Genomic DNA, 19,834 nt, shown 5'->3' on the forward strand with positions numbered 1-19,834 from the left:
CAGATGCCGCTTGTTGTCCGAGCCCCTGGTCCTGCCGCCTCCCTCACAAGTGTCTGTCACCATCCCCTCCTCTCCTGCCGCCCCCGACACCCCCGCAGATAGCCTTGTTTGCAGGAAATAAAGGCCTTGTGGGAAGGAGTCACGACGCGTCAGGCATGTTAGATGTGTTCAGCGTGGTGTGCCAGACACGCAGCACGCTCCAGCACCGCCGACTCAAACAGTCCCTCGTCGCCTGCGTGTGTTTTTCCGCGGTGTTAAAACATCGGTTTCCTCCCCCCCACCCTGTGCCGCCGCGTCGGTCACTGTGGAACCGCATGCAACAGGGTCCGGCTAGTGCTAATGGCTGTTTCCGCGTCGCTAGCAGGGGTGTGCCAGGACACTGTCCCTGTCCCTTTTGGTGCAGTCTGAGTGGGGGTGGCTGTTGGAATTGAACTCTGCAATCCTGTGACATTCTCGACCTTTTGTGAATGGCTACAATCGATGTTGGCGAGCCATCTTTGTAGATCATGTGTGACCTAATGATAGTCCTATGAGGGTATTTGCCTTTTGATGTTCAGCTTATCTGTGTTCAATCAGATTACGACATTTTTTTTTCTTTCTTTACATAATCCTGTCTGGATCTTCTGCGAAAATAGACTAGAGTAGAATTGCAATGGAGCTGATAGAATGGGGTTGAAAGACAGTGCTGTGTCTACATGCTTCCTAATCTGACTGACTATCAGATGATCAGGAAGACAGCTTCATTACTTTGAATCTCTCAGCTGTATGTAAATTAACCACACCTCCTCTAGGAAAGAGGGATATTCCCATCAAAATGGATGATTCAGTGGCTGCGCTTACCGACACGGGGGATCTAGACATGCTGTTTTCTCTAAGGGAAAGGTGCCATCTGTTGGTTAAAAGGAGAAATACTCAAACAAGATTAATTAACCTGAAGAAAATAGTGGTATGTCTAACCTGAAAGGTTTGTGGATTCAAATCCTAAATGGGCGACTGCAGAAGTTGTCCCCATTTTGGGATTTGAACCCGCAGCCTTCTGGTTGTCCCCTTCAGCATGGTGCCCAGCCTTTAATTACTTTGGTTGGTAATACTGGTGAATGATTGAATCATATTTCAGAGTTCACTATGCTATGTAAGCTATCCCTGTCTCTGTGCTGAATGTGAATGAGTGTGTGACTGGCGTGTGTTTGTGCGCAGTCTCAGTCAGCATCAGCAACCTGTACCCGGGCTGCGAGAATGTGAGCGTGCGCAGCCGAAGCATGATGTTCGAACCCAGCCTCACCAAGGGTGTCCTGGAGGTCTTCTCCCCCATGCACAGCGCCCTCTCCGCCGCCGACGACCAGGCCACCAGGGCCATCGACATCCAGCACGCCAACATCAACGGTGCGGGGTCCTCCTCTGTCCCATCACGCCGCGGGGCTCAGAGCCGCAGCGGGGTTTACTGGGGCACAGAGTGCTTTGAAATCCTGCAAATTATAAGTAGCTCTTCTTTTTTACTGTGAAATCAGTTTCAGTCTGTAACATATAGTTGTTATTTTTAACAGTTCTGTGGTAAGGTTACATGATCCAGAAACAATAGTTCAGTGAAATAACAGCGTGCCATTAGTGTGTGGAGAGCTGACAAGTAGTTTGTGATGTTCCAATTTTCCCTGTCCTTGTCTTTCAGGAGTGGGCGACTTCAGCGTGTGGGAGTTCTCTGGTAACCCAGTATACTACTGCTCGTACGATTACTTCGCAGCAAACGACAGCACCGCGGTTCACCTGGTCCTCTTCAGCCTGGAGGAGCCCTACGAGACCCAGCTCAACCAGGTCACCTTCTGGCTCAACTTCCTCAAGTCCCTCACCCTACCTGATGACAACATAGGTGCGGACCCCCGCCCCCACTCACCTCTTCCAGTCTCACACAGGTTCCCCCGCAGCTCTTAAACAGTATATCAGCCTATTTTAGGCTATTGCCAGCCATGTTACCCTCCCTCAGGGTTTGGTCAGTGTTCCTCGGGCCTAGTGTTACAGAAGGGCAGGGAGCTTCAGGTTGGACTGGTTCATCTCTTGAGAATGGTTATGCTTCATTAAAAGATGCAAGTGTCTGTTAAATGTATTAAGCTTGAGAGCTGTGGAGTTCTTCTGAAAACAAGCATAGTATGGTGTAATTAGAAGAATATTGTCATGAAAAAGCTAACATTAGAAATCATACAACACACAAGGACCTGAAATTTACACTTATGCAGCAGGTTGCCGGTATACATATATTTTAAATACTACTCAAAATCTTTCAAACTTTCCCATTGTTTTTCCTGTTATCTTCTGACCAAAACGCGTATGACATCCTGTTTCACTAATAGCATAATACACTTGAAAAGAACCAAACGTGCACAATAGTTTGGAAGCAGAAGACACTAATGGCTTTTAAAATAGACACAGATACACAAATTATCCTGAAAAGGTCCATGCAGCATTTTGCTTGAACCTTGTTTCTAGTCCCATGATGGGTCACTGTTATGTCTGTTCCATGTGCCTACATGATCAAAGGACTGTGTCTGTGTCAGGTGTCTTTGTTGATTCTAATGCCATGGCTCCGTTGGATGTCCTGTCTGCTTTATCTCATGATATCATGCTGTCAGCTTGTCTTTATTGTTTATGCATTCAGTTAAAATGCTTTGTTTTCAATGGCATTCTCTTTTACAGCCCCTCTGGGGATATATCCCTCCCATAACTGTATGACTCAGTATGCCTTTGTTCATTTTTGCTGTCTCTGGTTATATTATATTTCATTCATACTATTTTCCATTATTTTGTTTTCTTTGACTCTCTTTCAACTGTTTTCTCATACCTCCAGCCTGGCTTGGCTCAGTTAATCGATGGTTCGTTCGTTCGTTGTTTGTGCATCATCAAATGCATTTGTTCTGTCGTATCAATACGAATACGAATGCCGTGTCATAATAGAACCATTCGGAAAGAATAGTACAGTAAAATAGTAAAAAAAAAAAGTAGTTCGGGAATATTGTTCATGTATGTAGAGTGAGTAGAGAGGTGTAGTATGTGTTTTAAGCTATGGAGCTCGTATCTGGGGTTGTGTTCAATTATCACTTGTGGGGGCATGCAGAGCCTTTGTTGCAGTAATTAATCACATCTGTAAACGTTACGAAACGATAGAATTCATGAGGACCTCACACGGAGACCTTTGTTTCACTTCCAGCCTTTGGAGGGAAGATTAAAAACCCCTTGCAGGTCGTGTTGGTGGCCACACACGCTGACATCGTGAACCTGCCACGATCCTTTGGGGGGGAGTTTGGCTACGACAAGGAGAGGTCTCTCCTAAAGGAAGTCAGGGCCAGGTATGCTGTGCATCCCCACCTCTCTGTGACACGCTACAGTACACCTGTCCACACAGTCATTCTCTACATTTACACATTTCCTGCAGTTGTCTTTAAAATGCTGGGTAGAGAAACTGCAACCGTTGGCACTTTAATGGAGTTTTTAAAAGTCTTACTCATTTGCAGGTTTGGCAATGACCTGCAGATCTCTGAGAAGCTTTTTGTCCTGGATGCCGGGGCGTCCAATTCCAAAGACATGAAGCTGCTACGAAATCACCTGCAGGAGCTGCGAAATGCCATCGTTTCCGTAAGTCGCCCAGATGTGCCGCTGTGTTGGTAAGGGCTCAGTTTAATTAAGAGCAGTAAAGATGTGCTGCGGGTCTGTGATGAGGACACCGCTGCCGCTAGGGACTTGTTACAGCACGACTCACACCTCCGTGTCAAAAAACCCCCCACACTGAACAAAGACTCCCAGCTAATTTGTGGCCCACATGGGACTGTTTCCCTTGTTTCCACACCTGTGTACCTACCAAGTCCTTATCTTGTTTACTGGCTCTAAACAGTGTCAATCTGAATCTAAATTCCTGAACGTTCCCTCCTGCAGACATGCCAGCCCATGACCCTGCTGTGTGAGAAGATCGTCTCCACCCTGCCCTCGTGGAGGAAGATGAACGGGCCCAACCAGCTCATGTCCTGGCAGCAGTTTGTGCTGGACGTGCAGGAGCAGATCAATCCCCTGGTCAGCGAGGAGGACCTGCGGGAGCTGGCCTCCCAGCTGCACAGCATGGGAGAGGTGTGCACATGCTTCAGTATTGCAATTCATTTTTGTAGGTCAAATCATTTTTGTAGTTCAAAAAATCAAATAGAATAAAGAAAGTTGTATGAATTAAAGACTCCTGTTGCATGAGTACACTATGTTGTGCTTTCAAAAGTCTATAACATTTTTTTTTTAAATCTGTTGTTGGACTACGACATCCTCATGCTAATTTTCTTTTTCTCAATGTATCCACTAGAGGTCACTGTTTAGCTGTGTGCAGTGCACCACATTAGTATTGTTCCATCTATTATGAAGCATTCTTACTCAGTGATACATTACCACATTCACCCATCAGCCCTTGGGTGACGTAGCAGAAAGGAACTCTGGCCAGCCCACGCCCAGTCTCCTCACCACACCCTGTGTCCCTCTCCTTCCTTGCAGATCAACATCATGCAGAGCGAGACCGTGCAAGACGTGGTGCTGCTGGACCCGCGCTGGCTGTGCAGCGGCGTGCTGGCCAAGATACTGTCCATAGAGACGCCCAAGGCCATCCACCACTACAGGGGGCGCTACCGGCTGGAGGAGCTGCAGGGCCTGGTGGCGGAGAGCGACGTGGACGAGCTGCTCCAGATCCTGGACGCCATGGACGTGTGCGCGCGCGACCTGAGCAACCCGGCCATGGTGGACATCCCGGCCCTCATCAAGACCAACGGGCTGCACCGGTCCTGGACGGAGGAGGACGAGGAGGAGGAGGCGCTGGTGTACGGCGGGGTGCGTGTGGTCCCGGCCGAGCACCTGGCCCCCTTCCCCTGCGGCCTCTTCCACAAGCTGCAGGTCAACCTGTGCCGCTGGAGCCACCAGCAGAAGCCCGAGGGCGACGACATCCGCCTGTGGACCAACGGGGCCAAGATCTCGCACGCAGGCGCTGAGGCCATGGTGCTGCTGGTCAACCACGGCCAGGGCGTGGAGGTGCAGGTGCGGGGGCCGGACTCGGACAGGGTGAAGTGCTACACCCTGCTGGACCTGATCTGCAGCATCATCGACAACCTGCTGGCCGCCACACTCCCGGGACTGCTGACAGCCAAGTACTACCTGAGCCCCCAGCAGCTGAGGGAGCACCACGGGCCCGTCATGATCTACCAGCCGAAGGACTTCTTCCGGGCCCAGGCGCAGCGGGAGGCCTCCCTCACCAACACCATGGGCGGCTACAAGGAGAGCTTCAGTAGCATCCTGAGCTTCGGCTGTGCCGAGGTCTACCGCCAGGGCAGCCTGGGGACCGACGTCCACATATCGGACGTCTGCCTCCTGGCCAGGAGGAAGCTGAGCCGGCTGCTGGACCCGCCCGACGCCATGGGCAAGGACTGGTGCCTGCTGGCCATGAACCTGGGCTTGACGGAGCTGGTGGCCAAGCACAGCGCCCCCAACGGGACGCCGGCAGAGGGGGCGCCCCAGCCCAGCCCCACGGCTGTGCTCCTGCGGGAGTGGAGCGGGCGGCCCGACAGCACCGTCGGCGTCCTCATGGCCAAGCTCCGAGAGCTGGGCCGCCGGGACGCGGCCGACTTCCTCCTGAAAGCGGCGCCCGTGTTCAGGGTCAACCCAGAGGTGGCCGCCGCGGACAGCTACGCTCCCACCTGCAACGGCGGGACGTCCTACAACTCCATCAGCTCGGTCATATCGCGGTGAGGGGGAGCGCGGTCTGGGACGCTGAGTGCAATCCTCACTGGGACCGGCCGCTCCTCCTCTGTTGTACAAAAAAAAGAGTCTCTCGACAGCTAACGGGAAGTCTCGTGTCAGTCTGATTCCTGGTACATGTCCACACCCTCGTCCTCGTTTGAATGGTTTCTGTTTCTGGTTGCCCTGAGTATTGAAGGACTGTTTCAGTTACATTACAATCTACGTCACTGCCGCTTTATCACCATGATATAAGCATTACAGCGAATTGAAAATAATTTTATTGCAATTTTCTCAACAATCAGTGATGCTTCTTTTTTCCACATAGGATTGTTTTATGCGTTTCAAATAAAGCCCTTGCTAACAGCCATTTACTTAAAAATCATTACATTAAGAAAATAATTGCAGTTGAACACATGACAGCACAATCTGTTGTGAAGAGTTAAAATAACGAGTGCCTTTATGTGATGGCGTACTGTTATCAGTCAGCCATCCCCTTAGACCATTGTATTAGACAAGCCCTCTACCTCCCCAAATGAGCACAGTTTTCAAGTCTGTTAGGGAAGGGATGTTTACCAAATGGGTTTCCTTGCACAAGATAGACCCTTATGAAGGACAACCCTGCAAATTAAGTCACAAATAATCACAGCTAGCTTGAAATGCACAGTACATATAAGTTGTGCAATGGAAGTTTTGGGGGGGGGGGGGGTGTTGTTCCTCTAGAAAGGATAGTGAGCTTAAAACAGTGTTATCCAGTGTACACCTGCAGGTCAAACAGCAGCAGGAATGTCAGCATGGGAAAGACACAGGTTATAAACCGGTTTAGTCAGCAGCTAGTATTTTCAGCCCCACTGAGACAGAACAGGTAGACGGGGAGCCCTGTGAAGGCCCTTCATTGGCTGCTGTGCTGATGGGATGTCAAAAGCACACATCGCTCACATTCCAAACCCATGGTAACTGTGGAATTACAGAACAAGAAAAACCACTGCACTCTTTCAGAGGACTTGGAAATCCCTGAAACCCAACTCTGACCTGAAGAGGCAGGCTAATTCCATTTTGTTTAAGTTCTCTGAAGTGCTTTGTTAATTCCTCTTACGCGTACAGAAGTACTAATACAGTGCAGCTGCTGATTGCTCCTCAAAGCAATGCATGATGAATATAAAAGCAGGCAATTCCACAATGTCAGAAACAAATATCTGAAATGATCAATTGAAACCCTTTTCTGCAAGTTAAAAGTACTGCAACCTGGTGTACGGTTTGAAAATTAAAAAAATAGTGACATTTTTGCAGTTCACTATTGACTAAATCGACAGTTGATCACATTATCGCAGATCACATATGTCAAATCGTTTATCATTTATCAAATTGTGGTAGCCTTCTGAACCAATACTTCTGCCAGCAACCATATTTGCAGACTGGGGAAATGAGGAAACTGCTGTAACTTGGTCTCGTAGTGTTCTTTAGTAGCATGATCAAGTATTGCTACAACTGTTTAAGTGTACCTGTCCTATTTCTTTGTGAAGCACTGAGATTTTGACAGTGGTTCACTTTGTTGCCACAAACCCCCCTGGAGGTGACCTGAAAATAGTGCATGTGTACTGTATATACCTTCCATGAATCCATCCACGACATTTCACAACTGACCTAGCGACACAGGCTGGTGCCACTAAAGGAAATCAGGAGGTATTGATAACTTCAACAATCTCATCTTTACCCATCCGTGGCTTCCAAACAGGCCTGCAAAGAGAAGTCCAAATGTAAGCGTAAGCAGTTGTAACAGTACATGAGAATGTACACACCCAGGACATTGCTGTAAATAACATACAAGGCCTTCTTGTCATGTGATCCACCTTCCTCTTTTCTCCCCTCTTCATGTTTTCTGCGATGGCCTGAACCAAAATTCATCCTCAGAGCGTGCTCGCAGATCATTTCAACGACAAAAAAAATGGAATGTACTACGTTTAAGGGTTGAAATATTTGGAATTGACAGCGACACAATGGCAACAGCCATATGCACGGACAAGTCAGCGTTTTCTTCAAGCCTTGCCTTTTGGGTTGACAACATCACAAAGAGATGCCCAGTAGATTTCTACTGAAAGGCAACAGCAGACAAAGGAGAGACGGACAGATGTGCTTGGACAATAGGTTGCCTCCGGACTCTCACAAAGACTTTGCAGCCAAGCTGACAAAACAAAGTCTCTGAAAGGGAAACATTTATTTTCTCATTCCAAAAGGCACATCCTTGTCGTAAGTGATTGTAGTAATTATGACAGCCCTCGGAGTCGAACGTGAAACCATTGTTGTGTTGGAGGGGGGTTGTTTTTCAGTCTTTGACCTCCTGTGACACAGTAGAGGGAAAGGAAACATTTGTAATTAAGACTATTTGTACAGTCATCTCTTTGCACAAAACTTTTTCTTCTATTTATACCATTATGTTCTTAAAGCATGTATTGGAATGCCATGACCTTAATACTTCCTTAAACTTTATAGTGTAGTACATTTTTTATAATAAATTGTTTACCTAAGAAGATTTCTGTCTGGTTTCCCTGGGGAAGTCTAGATGAATGGCTGTCACCCAGGCAAATGCATTGAACTACCAAGGGTGTTTGAAAATGTTTGGGACAGTGTTTTGCTGATTACATTTCGACAGATATTCTTCAAGTGTCTTTGAAGGTTTATCTGTCATTGATTGTGAGTGTTTGGCTGAAATGGGTTTGGGAGAATAACATACTTTTCTAACATGGACTCTTACCTCTTGACTCACATGACAATGCAATCCAGTGATGTAATTAGGCAAACACAGACTTGTATGAATGTGGAAGATGTAGTGCCTTGCAGCACTATTCACCCTCCTCCAATGTTATGCCATTTTATAGAATTATAAATGATCTCCACGAATTTTTGCTGCTTTTTTTCTTTCCAAACTTGTTCAAATGAGACCGTTTAAAAAACCGAAATATGCATAATACTTTTTTGTAGCATAAGTCTTCACTCCTCTACGTAAATAATAGGTGGAAGCCAGTGGCGGAGCCGATGGCTCATTGCAAAGGGGGCGAGGACCTGTAGTGGGCCCCTATACAGCCAATAGCGGTTATGCACATGACGTCACAGTAGGCGGAGTCACTGCGGGTTACATCCACTGAGTGGCAGTGTTAGCGTTCAGCTTGAATGCAGCACAAAAAACGCATCCAAAACGTGGAGAGAGCTGGTGTTAGATTGACTGTACAAATAGATTCAACAACAAATCGGAGCTGTCTTTTTACAGACTGTCGAAACCTAAAGAAAAGAGCAAAGAAATAACATAACATAATGATGCCATCACCATGCTTGACAGTAGGGTGTTGCATGGGTGATGCACTGTGTTGGGTTTGTGCAAGGCAAACCACTTTGCATATAGACTAGGCCAAAATGTTTACATTTTGTCTCCTCTGACCATAAAACCTTTTGCCATGTTTGCAGTGTCACTTAAATGCTTGTTGCAAATTCCTTGCAAGATTTTAGATTTTTTTTCCCCCAGAAAAGGCTTCCTTCTTACCTACTCTGGCCAGCTTTGAGGAGTGACTGGGGTATTGTTGACTAATGGACATTTTATTCCATCTCAGCCATTGAGATCTGTAGCTCTTCCAAAACTGCTGTTGGCCTTACAGTGGCATCCCTAACCAGTCCCCCCCACCCCCCAGCTGCGCAGTTTGGATCTCATCAGTGTCCTAGGTCTTTACTACTTGACTGAGTGACCTTCCAAAGGCAGATGTGTTTATTCTGAAATGCACACTGCTGTTATTGCACACAGACAGAGGTCATTCAGCTAAGCGTATGGCTTGCCAAGGTAATTTCTTAAGCACCTGAGCAAATTTAGTTTTACGAAGGGGTCAAATACAATGGAGGCATCTGCACCATAGCACTATAGCCATATAGCTGTGCAAAATCAAACAATGAAAAAGGATGAATGTGTTTCTCCACAGCAAGACTGCTGGATACTTTTTCCCATATGAACTGAAACAGTGTTACTTCCTTGTTTCAAGTCTGAACAATACTGAAACATCACATGTGAGCTACAGGGCCAGTTTCAATGGTCACAGGTACTTTTGCAAGGTATTGCAAGGTGTTGTATTTTTAAGAGTCTTTTCTGAGGGCCTGTAGTCTTTGGAGGAAAGTCTACATCTTGAACCTGGTCCTAGAGGGCCAACTTCTGTGCAAGCGTTTGTTCTGGTGTTTAATAGTGATTTTCTTGATTAGACAAAGTTAAAAGTTAGACCAGGGAACAGAGTTGAAGGGCGCTGGCCTACACCACTGTCAAGTTGTGCAAAATCAAATTAATTCAAACTGAATTTGTCTGTATTACTTCCTTACTTGGCAGAATAAGGAAAAAGAAATGGTATTAATTCCTCACTTGCCCTCATCCAGTGAAACCTCCTGAACAGCTTAGCTGAAATATCTAATTATGTTGTGGTTTATCTGCCTAGTAGACAGCCTCATCCAGGGTGATTTACATGGCTTACTTTTTCACAGATGGACAGTTACAGCATCAATGCATCTTAAGAGCCTTGCTGAAGCTTAAGACTGCCACACCTAGTAACCTTAACCATTATACCTACATTACAAACCACAAGTACATGGTGTGTGTACACAGCCTTGAGTTAAAGGACCGATGAGTTTAAACTTACCCTGGCCATGAACAGAATTGTCAAGAGAAAATAGGTGCAAAATAGTTCATATTTACATGGAGACATTGAAAATGTTTTCATTAATGAGAGAAAGTAGTTTTGTACAGTTTAGACAAAAGGAAGAATAATGTGCCTTGTGAGGCTGAATAGCAGTGATGCGCCTACGTGAGGCTGTCACTCATTAAACTTCCAGTGTTCTTATTTAAACATTTCCTCTCGTCTGCTCAATTAAACTTGAGGCACTATTAATTACATCCCCCTGCCATCTGTTGTGTGAGATACCAAGACATTCATTGATAGGGTGAACAAGGAACAGATAAAAAGAATGAATTAGCAGTGCTCTGAATATGAGCATGAGTAACAGAAAGATCACAAAATAATGCATTTGCTGTATCCAGGATAGTGGCATTCATTCAGTTCTGTATTTACATCCCTTTTTTCTGCAATCAGTGGCATGTTGACCTTTAATTGATTTTTTGGCGCCATCGTTGTCTGCACTGATCCTCCTCCTCTTTCTTACTTAAAGATCACATGGATACGTGTGTACAAACAAATGCTGAACATAACAGTGAGGCCTTTACACCGATTTGTTTGGCTCTGAGCTATGCATACGTCTCTGCAAAAACAAACCCTTCATCTCAAAACATGTTTTCGAAGGGGAAATACTATAACCTTAATCAATATTCCTGTTTCTTGTTCCAACATCTTTGACGGGGGGCAGACAATGTGACATTTCATTGGTGATAAAAAAAGGTTCATGAAGTTCACAGGTCTGAACAACATGGCCCCATCATCACATGTGATCCACAGGACTTGTGATGGTCACAGACACTATGTCACTGTCATTCTGACAGTATCTTTTAACTGTTAACATATCAAGACACAGGAATTCACAAGAGTAAACAAGGGAGCCAAATCAAGGAAATACCAACATCAGCAAGTGTTTATTTCCTTTGATATCTTACAAGAAGGGTAAGATTCCAGTATACATGACACAAGTGATAGGCAGTTAGGTGATAGGTGCATGATTACATCTTTTATTTGACAAACTTGTTTGAGAACCTACATCCTACAGTATGTGACCAAGGGTAACAATACAGCAGTACAGCATGCTGTTGGCATTAATGATTAAGACTGAACCACAGCTGATAAAACGGATGTAGCATCACTTTTTACTGCTATGTCAGTAACGACATACTTCAATCTGATACTGATATGCCTTGATACTGAATGACATTTACTGAAAATACTGCATAATTTGAATAGGATATGCTTTATTTTGTCAGAAAGATAGCACTTGACATCCACGGACACATTCTGCTAGTGCTGAACTGATTTATTTCCTTTATTTATTTGAAACTTTAAAAAATCTTTTTGAAGGGGACCAAGTAAGCACATGGTAAGCACAAAAATTAAAAACTGAAATGAACTGTACACAATAGAACAACACACCAGTATATAGTCACACAAAGATAAAATAATCAAGCCTGTAATTACATTACATGTAATACTAAATCATTTATATGAGACATTTCTGCCAAGGCCTCCAGAAACGTCTGCATTTAGTACATCACCCATGTTATTCAGTCACACACTGGAAGAACCAGGTTGTTTGGGAGATACTGACAGCACAGAAAGGGCCAACCTTGCTTACTGTGTGGGAAAAAAAGCTTACCCTGTACAGGTTTCACCATCATTTCTGTAGAGAACTGAAAGCAAGTTAGTTTCAAGAAAGAATATGTTCAGAACCACACAGACTCACATGACTTCATATTTACCATATGCTGTGCTTCTCACTGTGTGCTACCTGAAGCATTTTTAAATTGCTCAATATATGTAAATATTTTTTGAATTCCTTCTCCTCCAAGTAAGTACATCAGTCTTCCCAGCAGTACCACAGCATACAATAGAACAGTCCCTGCCAATCTACAAAAAACTATTTAATTTAACTTAATATATGTAAATATATTTATATACATGTATTGCAGTGCTTGTGTTACAAACAGTATGTAAATATACTGTACAGCAAAGCTATAAACCTTAAGCATAGCGGGTAGTGTGTTAAGTTTAACAAAATGTGCTATTTCGCAATTCAGTCATGTAAGAATGATAAGGCAAACTGTGACACCATACCTGTTCTAACATGCATGTTATTTCTCACTGTTGAAGACGCCACATGGAGTTGTTTCTTCGACTGTGAACGACACTTTCTAAAAAATCGTAATGGGTTTCAAAACATGATTTCACCGATTCATTTAAATCTAGGTATCACCCTTGAACATGCAAAACTGTACCACTTTTTAATGGTATTTTTAAATAATATTTGACCGAACGGGAACGCGAAATGGGGCACACAGTCATTTGAAAACCATCTGCTGCAAAGCACTCAGGACTACCAATTAGTTCTCTTGCTTTGTCTTACTCGTGCATTCTCCATAATGGATACACACAGGCCTCGTCTTAAACCTACAGTAGTGATAGTTATTCAATTTAAGGAGAAACATTTCTTCATCCACACATTTTCACAGCCAAGCGTGATTTGCGAAACCTTTCGTGCTGTTTTAAATGTCTGACCAAAAAAGATATTCACGGCTAACTCTTTTTCGCGCCTTGGCCGTATTGATTGGGGGTCAGTAGGATATTTTGACATCATGTTAACTCGGCTCATGGGTCGTTCCGACAAAATAAAGACCCTGGCGCTATCAGATGATTACGAGAACAACTGATATGCTACGGGAGGTATGCCAAATTGGAAGGGGCTGTGCAGCACCGGGAATCATACCCGTTTTGAGATATAAAATGCCTGTTGGGCACTTCCACAATTCTCAAAAAACTATTACTGTTTCCTGGTTTGCCCAACTTCCCAAAAGTCGCCGTCATTCCTTGGAATACTGTCACGTGTTCGTCGATCACATGCAAGGATGAGTTAACTTATGGGTGGGAACAAGACGTGTTCAGATGGTCTTCTCTCAGCCAATGGCTGATTCTCTGCGTGTTGTGTGTGCACACAAGCTGTAACACTATAAAGCTGCGGTTCCTGCTGTTGTACTGAAATCGTCCATCGGCATCAGAGACAGTAGGTGAGACTAAGTATTACTTTTGGGAGTCGTTTTATTGTATACTGCAAATTCCATGTGTGAATCTTGTGATGATTTAACGTTGCTGAAACCTGGTGCTTGCTGACGTGAAACTTGGCTATTTCTGGAACAAACAAGAAAAAACGTATCTTGCTAACATGTAATGTTAAATGTGGCTGTGTAAAATGTGTTTTTTATGTGGTGATGTTGTAATGCTGGTTTATTTCTTGTGACTGCTGATGGCCTTGTTGCTGCCGAATTTTTTTTCTCGATTACGGCGCAAAATACTCATGTTAAAAGTAAAATACTGGTAGCCACTGATATTCGTTACGTGTATCATTCAAACACAAATCGGTTGAACGTTATTTCTTTCCCTGAAAGTATTCCGACAAGTTTGTATCGCTTTTCTTTTCGATTTCCGTTGCCTTGGATTCGATCCATGTTTTGTTCCCGGACAATGATTCAGCTGCTTGGTTTGGAGCCGCCCGTAGCTCGTGATCACCAAGAACAAAGGAAATGGCATTTTTTTCCCCCAAAACACACTTCAGATTCAGCTTGAATCGTTTAAGCAATTTGTGGTGTTCATTTACTGTAAACATGCAGACTGTCCTGTGTATGTGTGAACACGTGACCCCCCCCTTTCTTTTAAATACAGAGGGGTAACGCGAGTGTTGCACTGGTTGGCCATTGGGAATGTGCAGTGGGAGCAGTACGTCGAGCATTTATTTTATATAAACAAATGAAATAAAACGCAGTTGCAGGCCTACGTGTCGTCGATTGCAGTGTTTAATTTCCGTCGATTTTTATTGGAATATGGATAAACATATATTTGCCACCGGCCTTATTGTCCCGTTCTCCCTGTAAAATGCCATTTTATTTCTCTGTTTAAAGGAAGTAGGCTAATCTGAAGAAATGTATGTTCCTGTCTTTTTACGCGATAGTATGGCATTCGTGGCTTTTACTCCTTCGAAACTAACCCTTCTTCGTTGGTTTACAGCCGTGTCACCATGAAGCTGGAATTGGTGGCGATCACGCTGTGCCTCGGCGCTGTTTGCGCAGCCCCAAGCTTGGACCCACAGTTGAACGACCACTGGGATCAATGGAAGCAGTGGCACAACAAAAAGTACCACGAGGTTGGTCTGCACAAGTGTGTTTTTTTTTTTCTTTGCATCTCCAAGAACAGTGTCTGCTGAGCCCAGATTTTTAACTCTTTGCCTGAAACAAGGGTACATTTACATTTATTCATTTAGCAAACTCTTTTATCCAAAGCGACGCACAAAAGTGCATATAGTGGGCAAACAACAGGCAACAGGGCAAGATGTGTACAGGTCATACAGTGCAGATAGTGCTGAAGCTGAGCACAAGGTCGGTGTAGCGAGACAGAACTAATCTGATCTAAGGTTACATATATCAAATACAGTTATGAGACAATAAACTGCTGCCATACTACCTAGGCAAAAACGTGCTACAAATATAACGTAAGAGAGAGTGCTACAAGTACGAGCCAAGAATCTCAGAATTTACAAGGTCAAATGACAAGGGTGTCAGTCCAGGTAGAGTTTGAAGAGGTCTAGACTGTGTTAAAAGTAATCAAGAGCTTTTGTCATTTGGAATCGTTGTGAGCATGGTTTGGCAATGTCCACATTGTCAACATGAAATGTAAATATGTGCTTTGTAACTTTTCAGAAGGAAGAAGGTTGGAGACGAATGGTTTGGGAGAAGAACTTGAAGAAAATCGAGATGCACAATCTTGAACACTCCATGGGAAAGCATTCTTATCGTCTGGGAATGAACCACTTCGGTGACATGGTGAGTCAGGTTTGCTCGCTGCATAATGTCATTGTTTTCCTGGTCATATAAAATGCAGAGTCTTGCATTCGCAGCACAGTGCATGATGGCGTCATCTCCTAGATCTCTACTTCTGATGTTTCTCCCTCCAGCCGCATGAGGAGTTCAGGCAGGTCATGAATGGCTACAAGCGCAGGGCAGAGAGGAAGTTCAAGGGGTCGATGTTCCTGGAGCCAAATTTCTTGGAGGCGCCACGTCAGGTTGACTGGAGGGAGAAGGGCTATGTCACTCCCGTCAAGGATCAGGTGCGAAATGTTCAACGCTGGGTTTTTTGTGTTTATTTCCTTTTTTCTGGCACATTTCATCTGAGTTTGCAATGAGGACGAAATGTTCCTTAATACCCCACCCCTGTGGTTATTCTGTGTGCTGAAATGGGTCCAGCCACTTTATCAAGCTGTTAACATTTGTGTGGGTGGAGTGTCTAATGAAGCGCAGTTAAGTGAAAGCTCTGCTTTTTTGACACCGTTCAGTATGTTAATAGTAATAATACAGTTGCATAGTGAGGAACGGTTTTAACAGTGCATGGAAACGGTTCTCTGCGGAGTATGTGGTCACGTTATGGCCTGGCTAACAGTTGTTGGACTTTGCTCCATGACAGTTTGCTTAGGCTGTCGAGCAGATCCACATGGGCAAGTGTATCTATATATACCAGACACAGTCTTCTTTTTTTCTCCTCATACAACTGCATTACTAAAACATTAACTTCCTATCACCATGAATGTGCACAAGTGAGGGCAGTGCTTTCAGCCAGCTCTTCTGTAAAATTGTGCCTTTAAACTGCACATTTTTGATGCCCCAGTTCTTCAGACATGGCCTCAACCCTAAAGCTAATGGCTGTAATGCAGTATTGGATGTCATTTCATTATAGTAAACTGTTATATTTAACAGAATGGTTTTCTTATAATTGCTTCCCTTGCCTTCCATCAGGGTCAGTGTGGGTCCTGCTGGGCCTTCAGCACCACCGGTGCCTTGGAGGGTCAGCATTTCAGGAAGACAGGCAAGCTGGTGTCCTTGAGTGAGCAGAACCTGGTGGACTGCTCCAGGCCCGAGGGCAATGAGGGCTGCAATGGTGGGCTCATGGACCAGGCCTTCCAGTATGTCAAGGACAACAATGGGATCGACTCTGAGGAGTCCTACCCCTACCTGGGAACCGTAAGTTTCCCTTTCCTGCCACGTCAGTCCCTTTCTTTTTAACATTGCACTGTATCTAAGAGTATTACAGCAGTCTTCTAATGCTGACATGCATGTGCAAGTGGCTCCATATGCGTAGAGTAGTAAAACTGTGTAAACTGTATCTTGACCTTGGTCTGCGCTTTTGTGCCAGGCCATACCAGGAGGTCAAAAAAATGTGGTTTGTTGTTTTCAGTCAGGGACTGATAGGTGTGTCTTCTCTCAAATCCACACATTTTTTTCTACGTTCATTGTGCAAAAGGCAGCCTTGAATTGAAGATCTCCCCTTCTCTTTAATAGGATGATCAGCCCTGCCACTATGACCCGAAGTACAATTCAGCCAACGACACAGGCTTTATGGACCTGCCCAGCGGGAAGGAGCATGCACTGATGAAGGCCGTGGCCGCCGTGGGCCCCGTGTCTGTTGCCATTGATGCTGGCCACGAGTCCTTCCAGTTTTACCAGTCAGGTGAGTGTGCAGAAGGCTCCTCCCGAGGTCCTCACCTGGCAACAGTCAACCCCAATTTGTGCATAATTTATCAATGCCTGAGGCCCTCTTGCCCTGCCAGGGAGTGAAACCTGTCGGGTGAGCCGTGTCCTCAGAGCAGTGCAGCGATGGGTTTCATTGGAGCTGCACAAATTCAGTATGCACACCCTGTGTTGTCTTCCTGAGGTTTGAAGTGCACAACTTGCAAATCCCATTAGAGAATTAAACCAAATGAACTGGAGACTGATTTGAATGGAATTTGCATAGGTAGTATTTGGGGGAATTCGCTAAACCAAATGATTCATTGATGGTGCATGCTGAGTGCATTTGCTATGCATATGTAAATGGTCAGTTGGGCAGCAGATGGGTTGGAAACTGACTGATGTGATTGCAGAGGCATGCAGCTATTTGTCCACAGCTGGGAGGTGAATCCGCTAAAACCCTTTCTGTGGTAGCAGCCATGACACAGTTCAGACTAAGTCATGTTTTTCTGTACATGCCTCAACCGCCCGGATTTCCCTCATTCTTGAGCTAACGGCATTCGCCTGTCTGACCTCTTGTAGGGATCTACTATGAGAAAGACTGCAGCAGTGAAGACCTGGACCATGGAGTACTGGCTGTGGGCTACGGATTCCAGGGAGAGGATGTAGATGGCAAGAAGTACTGGATCGTCAAGAACAGGTACGATTGCAAACTTTGATACTGGGCTTAAGTGCTTACCATTGGTCTCCTAGTTCTGACCTTCATGTCCTTTGAGTGCAGATTTCATCTTTTCCATTGTAGACATTTTGAGAAAATACACACAACAGCACCACATGCCATGCTAACAGCGCCATTTGTCTGTCTTGCAGCTGGAGTGAGAATTGGGGTGACAAAGGTTACATCTATATGGCCAAGGACAGGCAGAACCACTGTGGTATTGCTACTGCTGCTAGCTACCCTCTGGTGTAGCATGTGGGAACATGTGCCTAGTTTGATTTTATTTTTTCCTTAATGGTTTGAAAGAACCATGTTTATAATGCAGCCTTAATGAGGCTTGGATAGAAGGAGAAACCACACCAAACATTATGTGGTTTAAACAAAAAAAAACACTTTTAGGGAATAATGCAATTCTGTTATGGTGTTTTGTTTGTTTGTATTGATTGTCTGGCTGTTTTTAGGTTAAATGTTTGTAAATATGTTTACATGTAAAGATTACATGTGGGTTTTAAGGTTCAGGTCGTATGTTTTTGGTCCTTGACTTTTTTCTACTTTCACGGTCAATTAAAACTCTTTAAACCTGGCTGTTTTTGTCTTTCCATTGCCTTTTTTCCTCTGGCATTACAAGTGGGTTCTGATGCCCTGTCTTAGCGAAAACACAAACCATAACCCTTCCCTACGTGTTAATTTTCCTGGGTTCAGGCTATGATGCTTCACCTGACTCAAGTGTTTTGGTTTAAGAGAAATGCCCCCTTTTTGTTTCCACACCCTATTCAATGTTGAGAAATTACGTTTCCTAGGAAGGCAATAGCACCAGGTTTTCCAGCTGAACACCGCATACTACAACCACGAGCAGCGGAATGTATTTCAGCTGCAAATGCAAAATGATGTGTGAGAGAGATATTGTCATCTGAAACTGCAGATTGATGTAAAAATGAGAAGTGTATCATGGCAAAAATGCACCTTTGCGCCATGAGTTGGACATGAAGGGATGCCATGGGAGGATGAGTCTATAAACCCAATGCTTTGTTTTTCATTGCCAAATTCCAGTGTCAGTGTTAGCAGGTGCGTGTGACATGGTATTTACTTTTGAACACACATCAGCATTTGAATGTACACCCAAAAATGAGCTTCATATAATCCACTGGAGTGGGGAAATGTAGTTGATGGATACTGGGAATATTTAAGGCCAAGTGATCACAGATCTCACCTCTTTGGATTGAACAGGACACTTGGCAAATTACTCTACATGATACTTCATAAAAATCTTGGTTTTCAAACTGCTTTTGAGTAGTTAACTAGCACTGCTGAATAAGCATGTGTAAGGAAATGAGTAAAATAGGAAATGAAGTGAAAACTAAGTTTTGCTAAGCAGCACCTAAGTGTCAATTTTAATTAAAACAAATTAAACCTCTGAAAACTGAGCTTGCTTCCAGGTAGCCTCTTCTAAACCAAGTAAGTGTGAAACAGGCATGAGACATGTCCAGTTTGGTTTTGGTTTGATGCCTTTTCTTAAACAAGGGCTGAAGCTGAGCATCAACAGGTGAGCAGGACACTGAATTATTTCATTCTTTACTTGGATACAAATGGCACATAAGGGATATAAACCAAAAATGTGACAAAACTGTTGTAGATGGACCTTGAAATACAATTGTTATGACAGTTTGTTTTGAATGCAAATGGAAATACTGAATTTCAGCCACAAAATGAGATTCTTATAATCCATCACTTAAATGTTAAATATTAGTTTCATACTACAATAACCCTTTAATAAACTTTCTTACATGGGTGAATGTTTGACTTTTCTGACAATGGTGAGGTTGAAAGGTGTAAAGATTGTGTTGTTCCTTAGAGCTGAAGTACAAACATGGCTGCGTGAGGCTTTTGGGTGTATGCTGTTTGTCCTCATTGTGACAGTCAATGTACGTCTGTGGCTGTTGCTGGTTCGCTCATTGCTTACAGCTGAGAAGGAAGAAACTGAAGGAGATAATGCTTTACAGTATGGGCTGGAAAATTATTTACAGAGAGTGAGAACAAGATAACCTGTGTGGCTGGTAAAATGAGTGTACCATTCTAAGCAGGTCAGATTACATGCAGGCTAGTGATTTGGATATTTGCTTGGCTCATTGAGTTATCCCACTAAAAAA

The 19,834-nt window shown here is 44.3% G+C and overlaps 2 protein-coding genes across 2 annotated transcripts in view; both read left to right on the plus strand.

Annotated features, from left to right (window-relative positions):
- The window catches only part of dapk1 (death-associated protein kinase 1), a 49,410-nt gene extending 43,581 nt beyond the window's left edge, over positions 1-5,829 (plus strand). Inside the window, exons 21-26 of the mRNA XM_036526546.1 lie at positions 1,198-1,383; positions 1,667-1,864; positions 3,197-3,335; positions 3,501-3,621; positions 3,919-4,107; positions 4,513-5,829. Coding sequence (XP_036382439.1) covers positions 1,198-1,383; positions 1,667-1,864; positions 3,197-3,335; positions 3,501-3,621; positions 3,919-4,107; positions 4,513-5,754 — 2,075 coding nt within the window. The 3' untranslated portion in view covers positions 5,755-5,829. The remainder of the gene's footprint in view (positions 1-1,197; positions 1,384-1,666; positions 1,865-3,196; positions 3,336-3,500; positions 3,622-3,918; positions 4,108-4,512) is intronic.
- An 8,651-nt stretch (positions 5,830-14,480) lies between these two features.
- ctsla (cathepsin La) lies at positions 14,481-18,262 on the plus strand. The gene is made up of 7 exons (XM_036526321.1): positions 14,481-14,616; positions 15,170-15,292; positions 15,424-15,576; positions 16,259-16,483; positions 16,802-16,970; positions 17,552-17,669; positions 17,840-18,262. Exons 1-7 carry the CDS (start codon positions 14,491-14,493, stop codon positions 17,937-17,939), a joined length of 1,014 nt encoding a protein of 337 aa, XP_036382214.1. The 5' UTR covers positions 14,481-14,490; the 3' UTR covers positions 17,940-18,262.
- The last annotated feature ends 1,572 nt before the right edge of the window (positions 18,263-19,834 follow it).

The sequence above is a fragment of the Megalops cyprinoides genome, chromosome 4, assembly GCF_013368585.1.
Source record: "Megalops cyprinoides isolate fMegCyp1 chromosome 4, fMegCyp1.pri, whole genome shotgun sequence".
NCBI lineage: Eukaryota > Metazoa > Chordata > Actinopteri > Elopiformes > Megalopidae > Megalops > Megalops cyprinoides.

Bases quoted from the DNA above. Each gene is read 5' to 3' on its own strand.
- ctsla (XM_036526321.1), top strand. From the start codon at position 14,491: ATGAAGCTGGAATTGGTGGCGATCACGCTGTGCCTCGGCGCTGTTTGC. The intron at 16,971-17,551 runs GTGAGTGTGCAG...GACCTCTTGTAG, and splicing joins CTTCCAGTTTTACCAGTCAG to GGATCTACTATGAGAAAGAC. The intron at 17,670-17,839 runs GTACGATTGCAA...TCTGTCTTGCAG, and splicing joins TACTGGATCGTCAAGAACAG to CTGGAGTGAGAATTGGGGTG.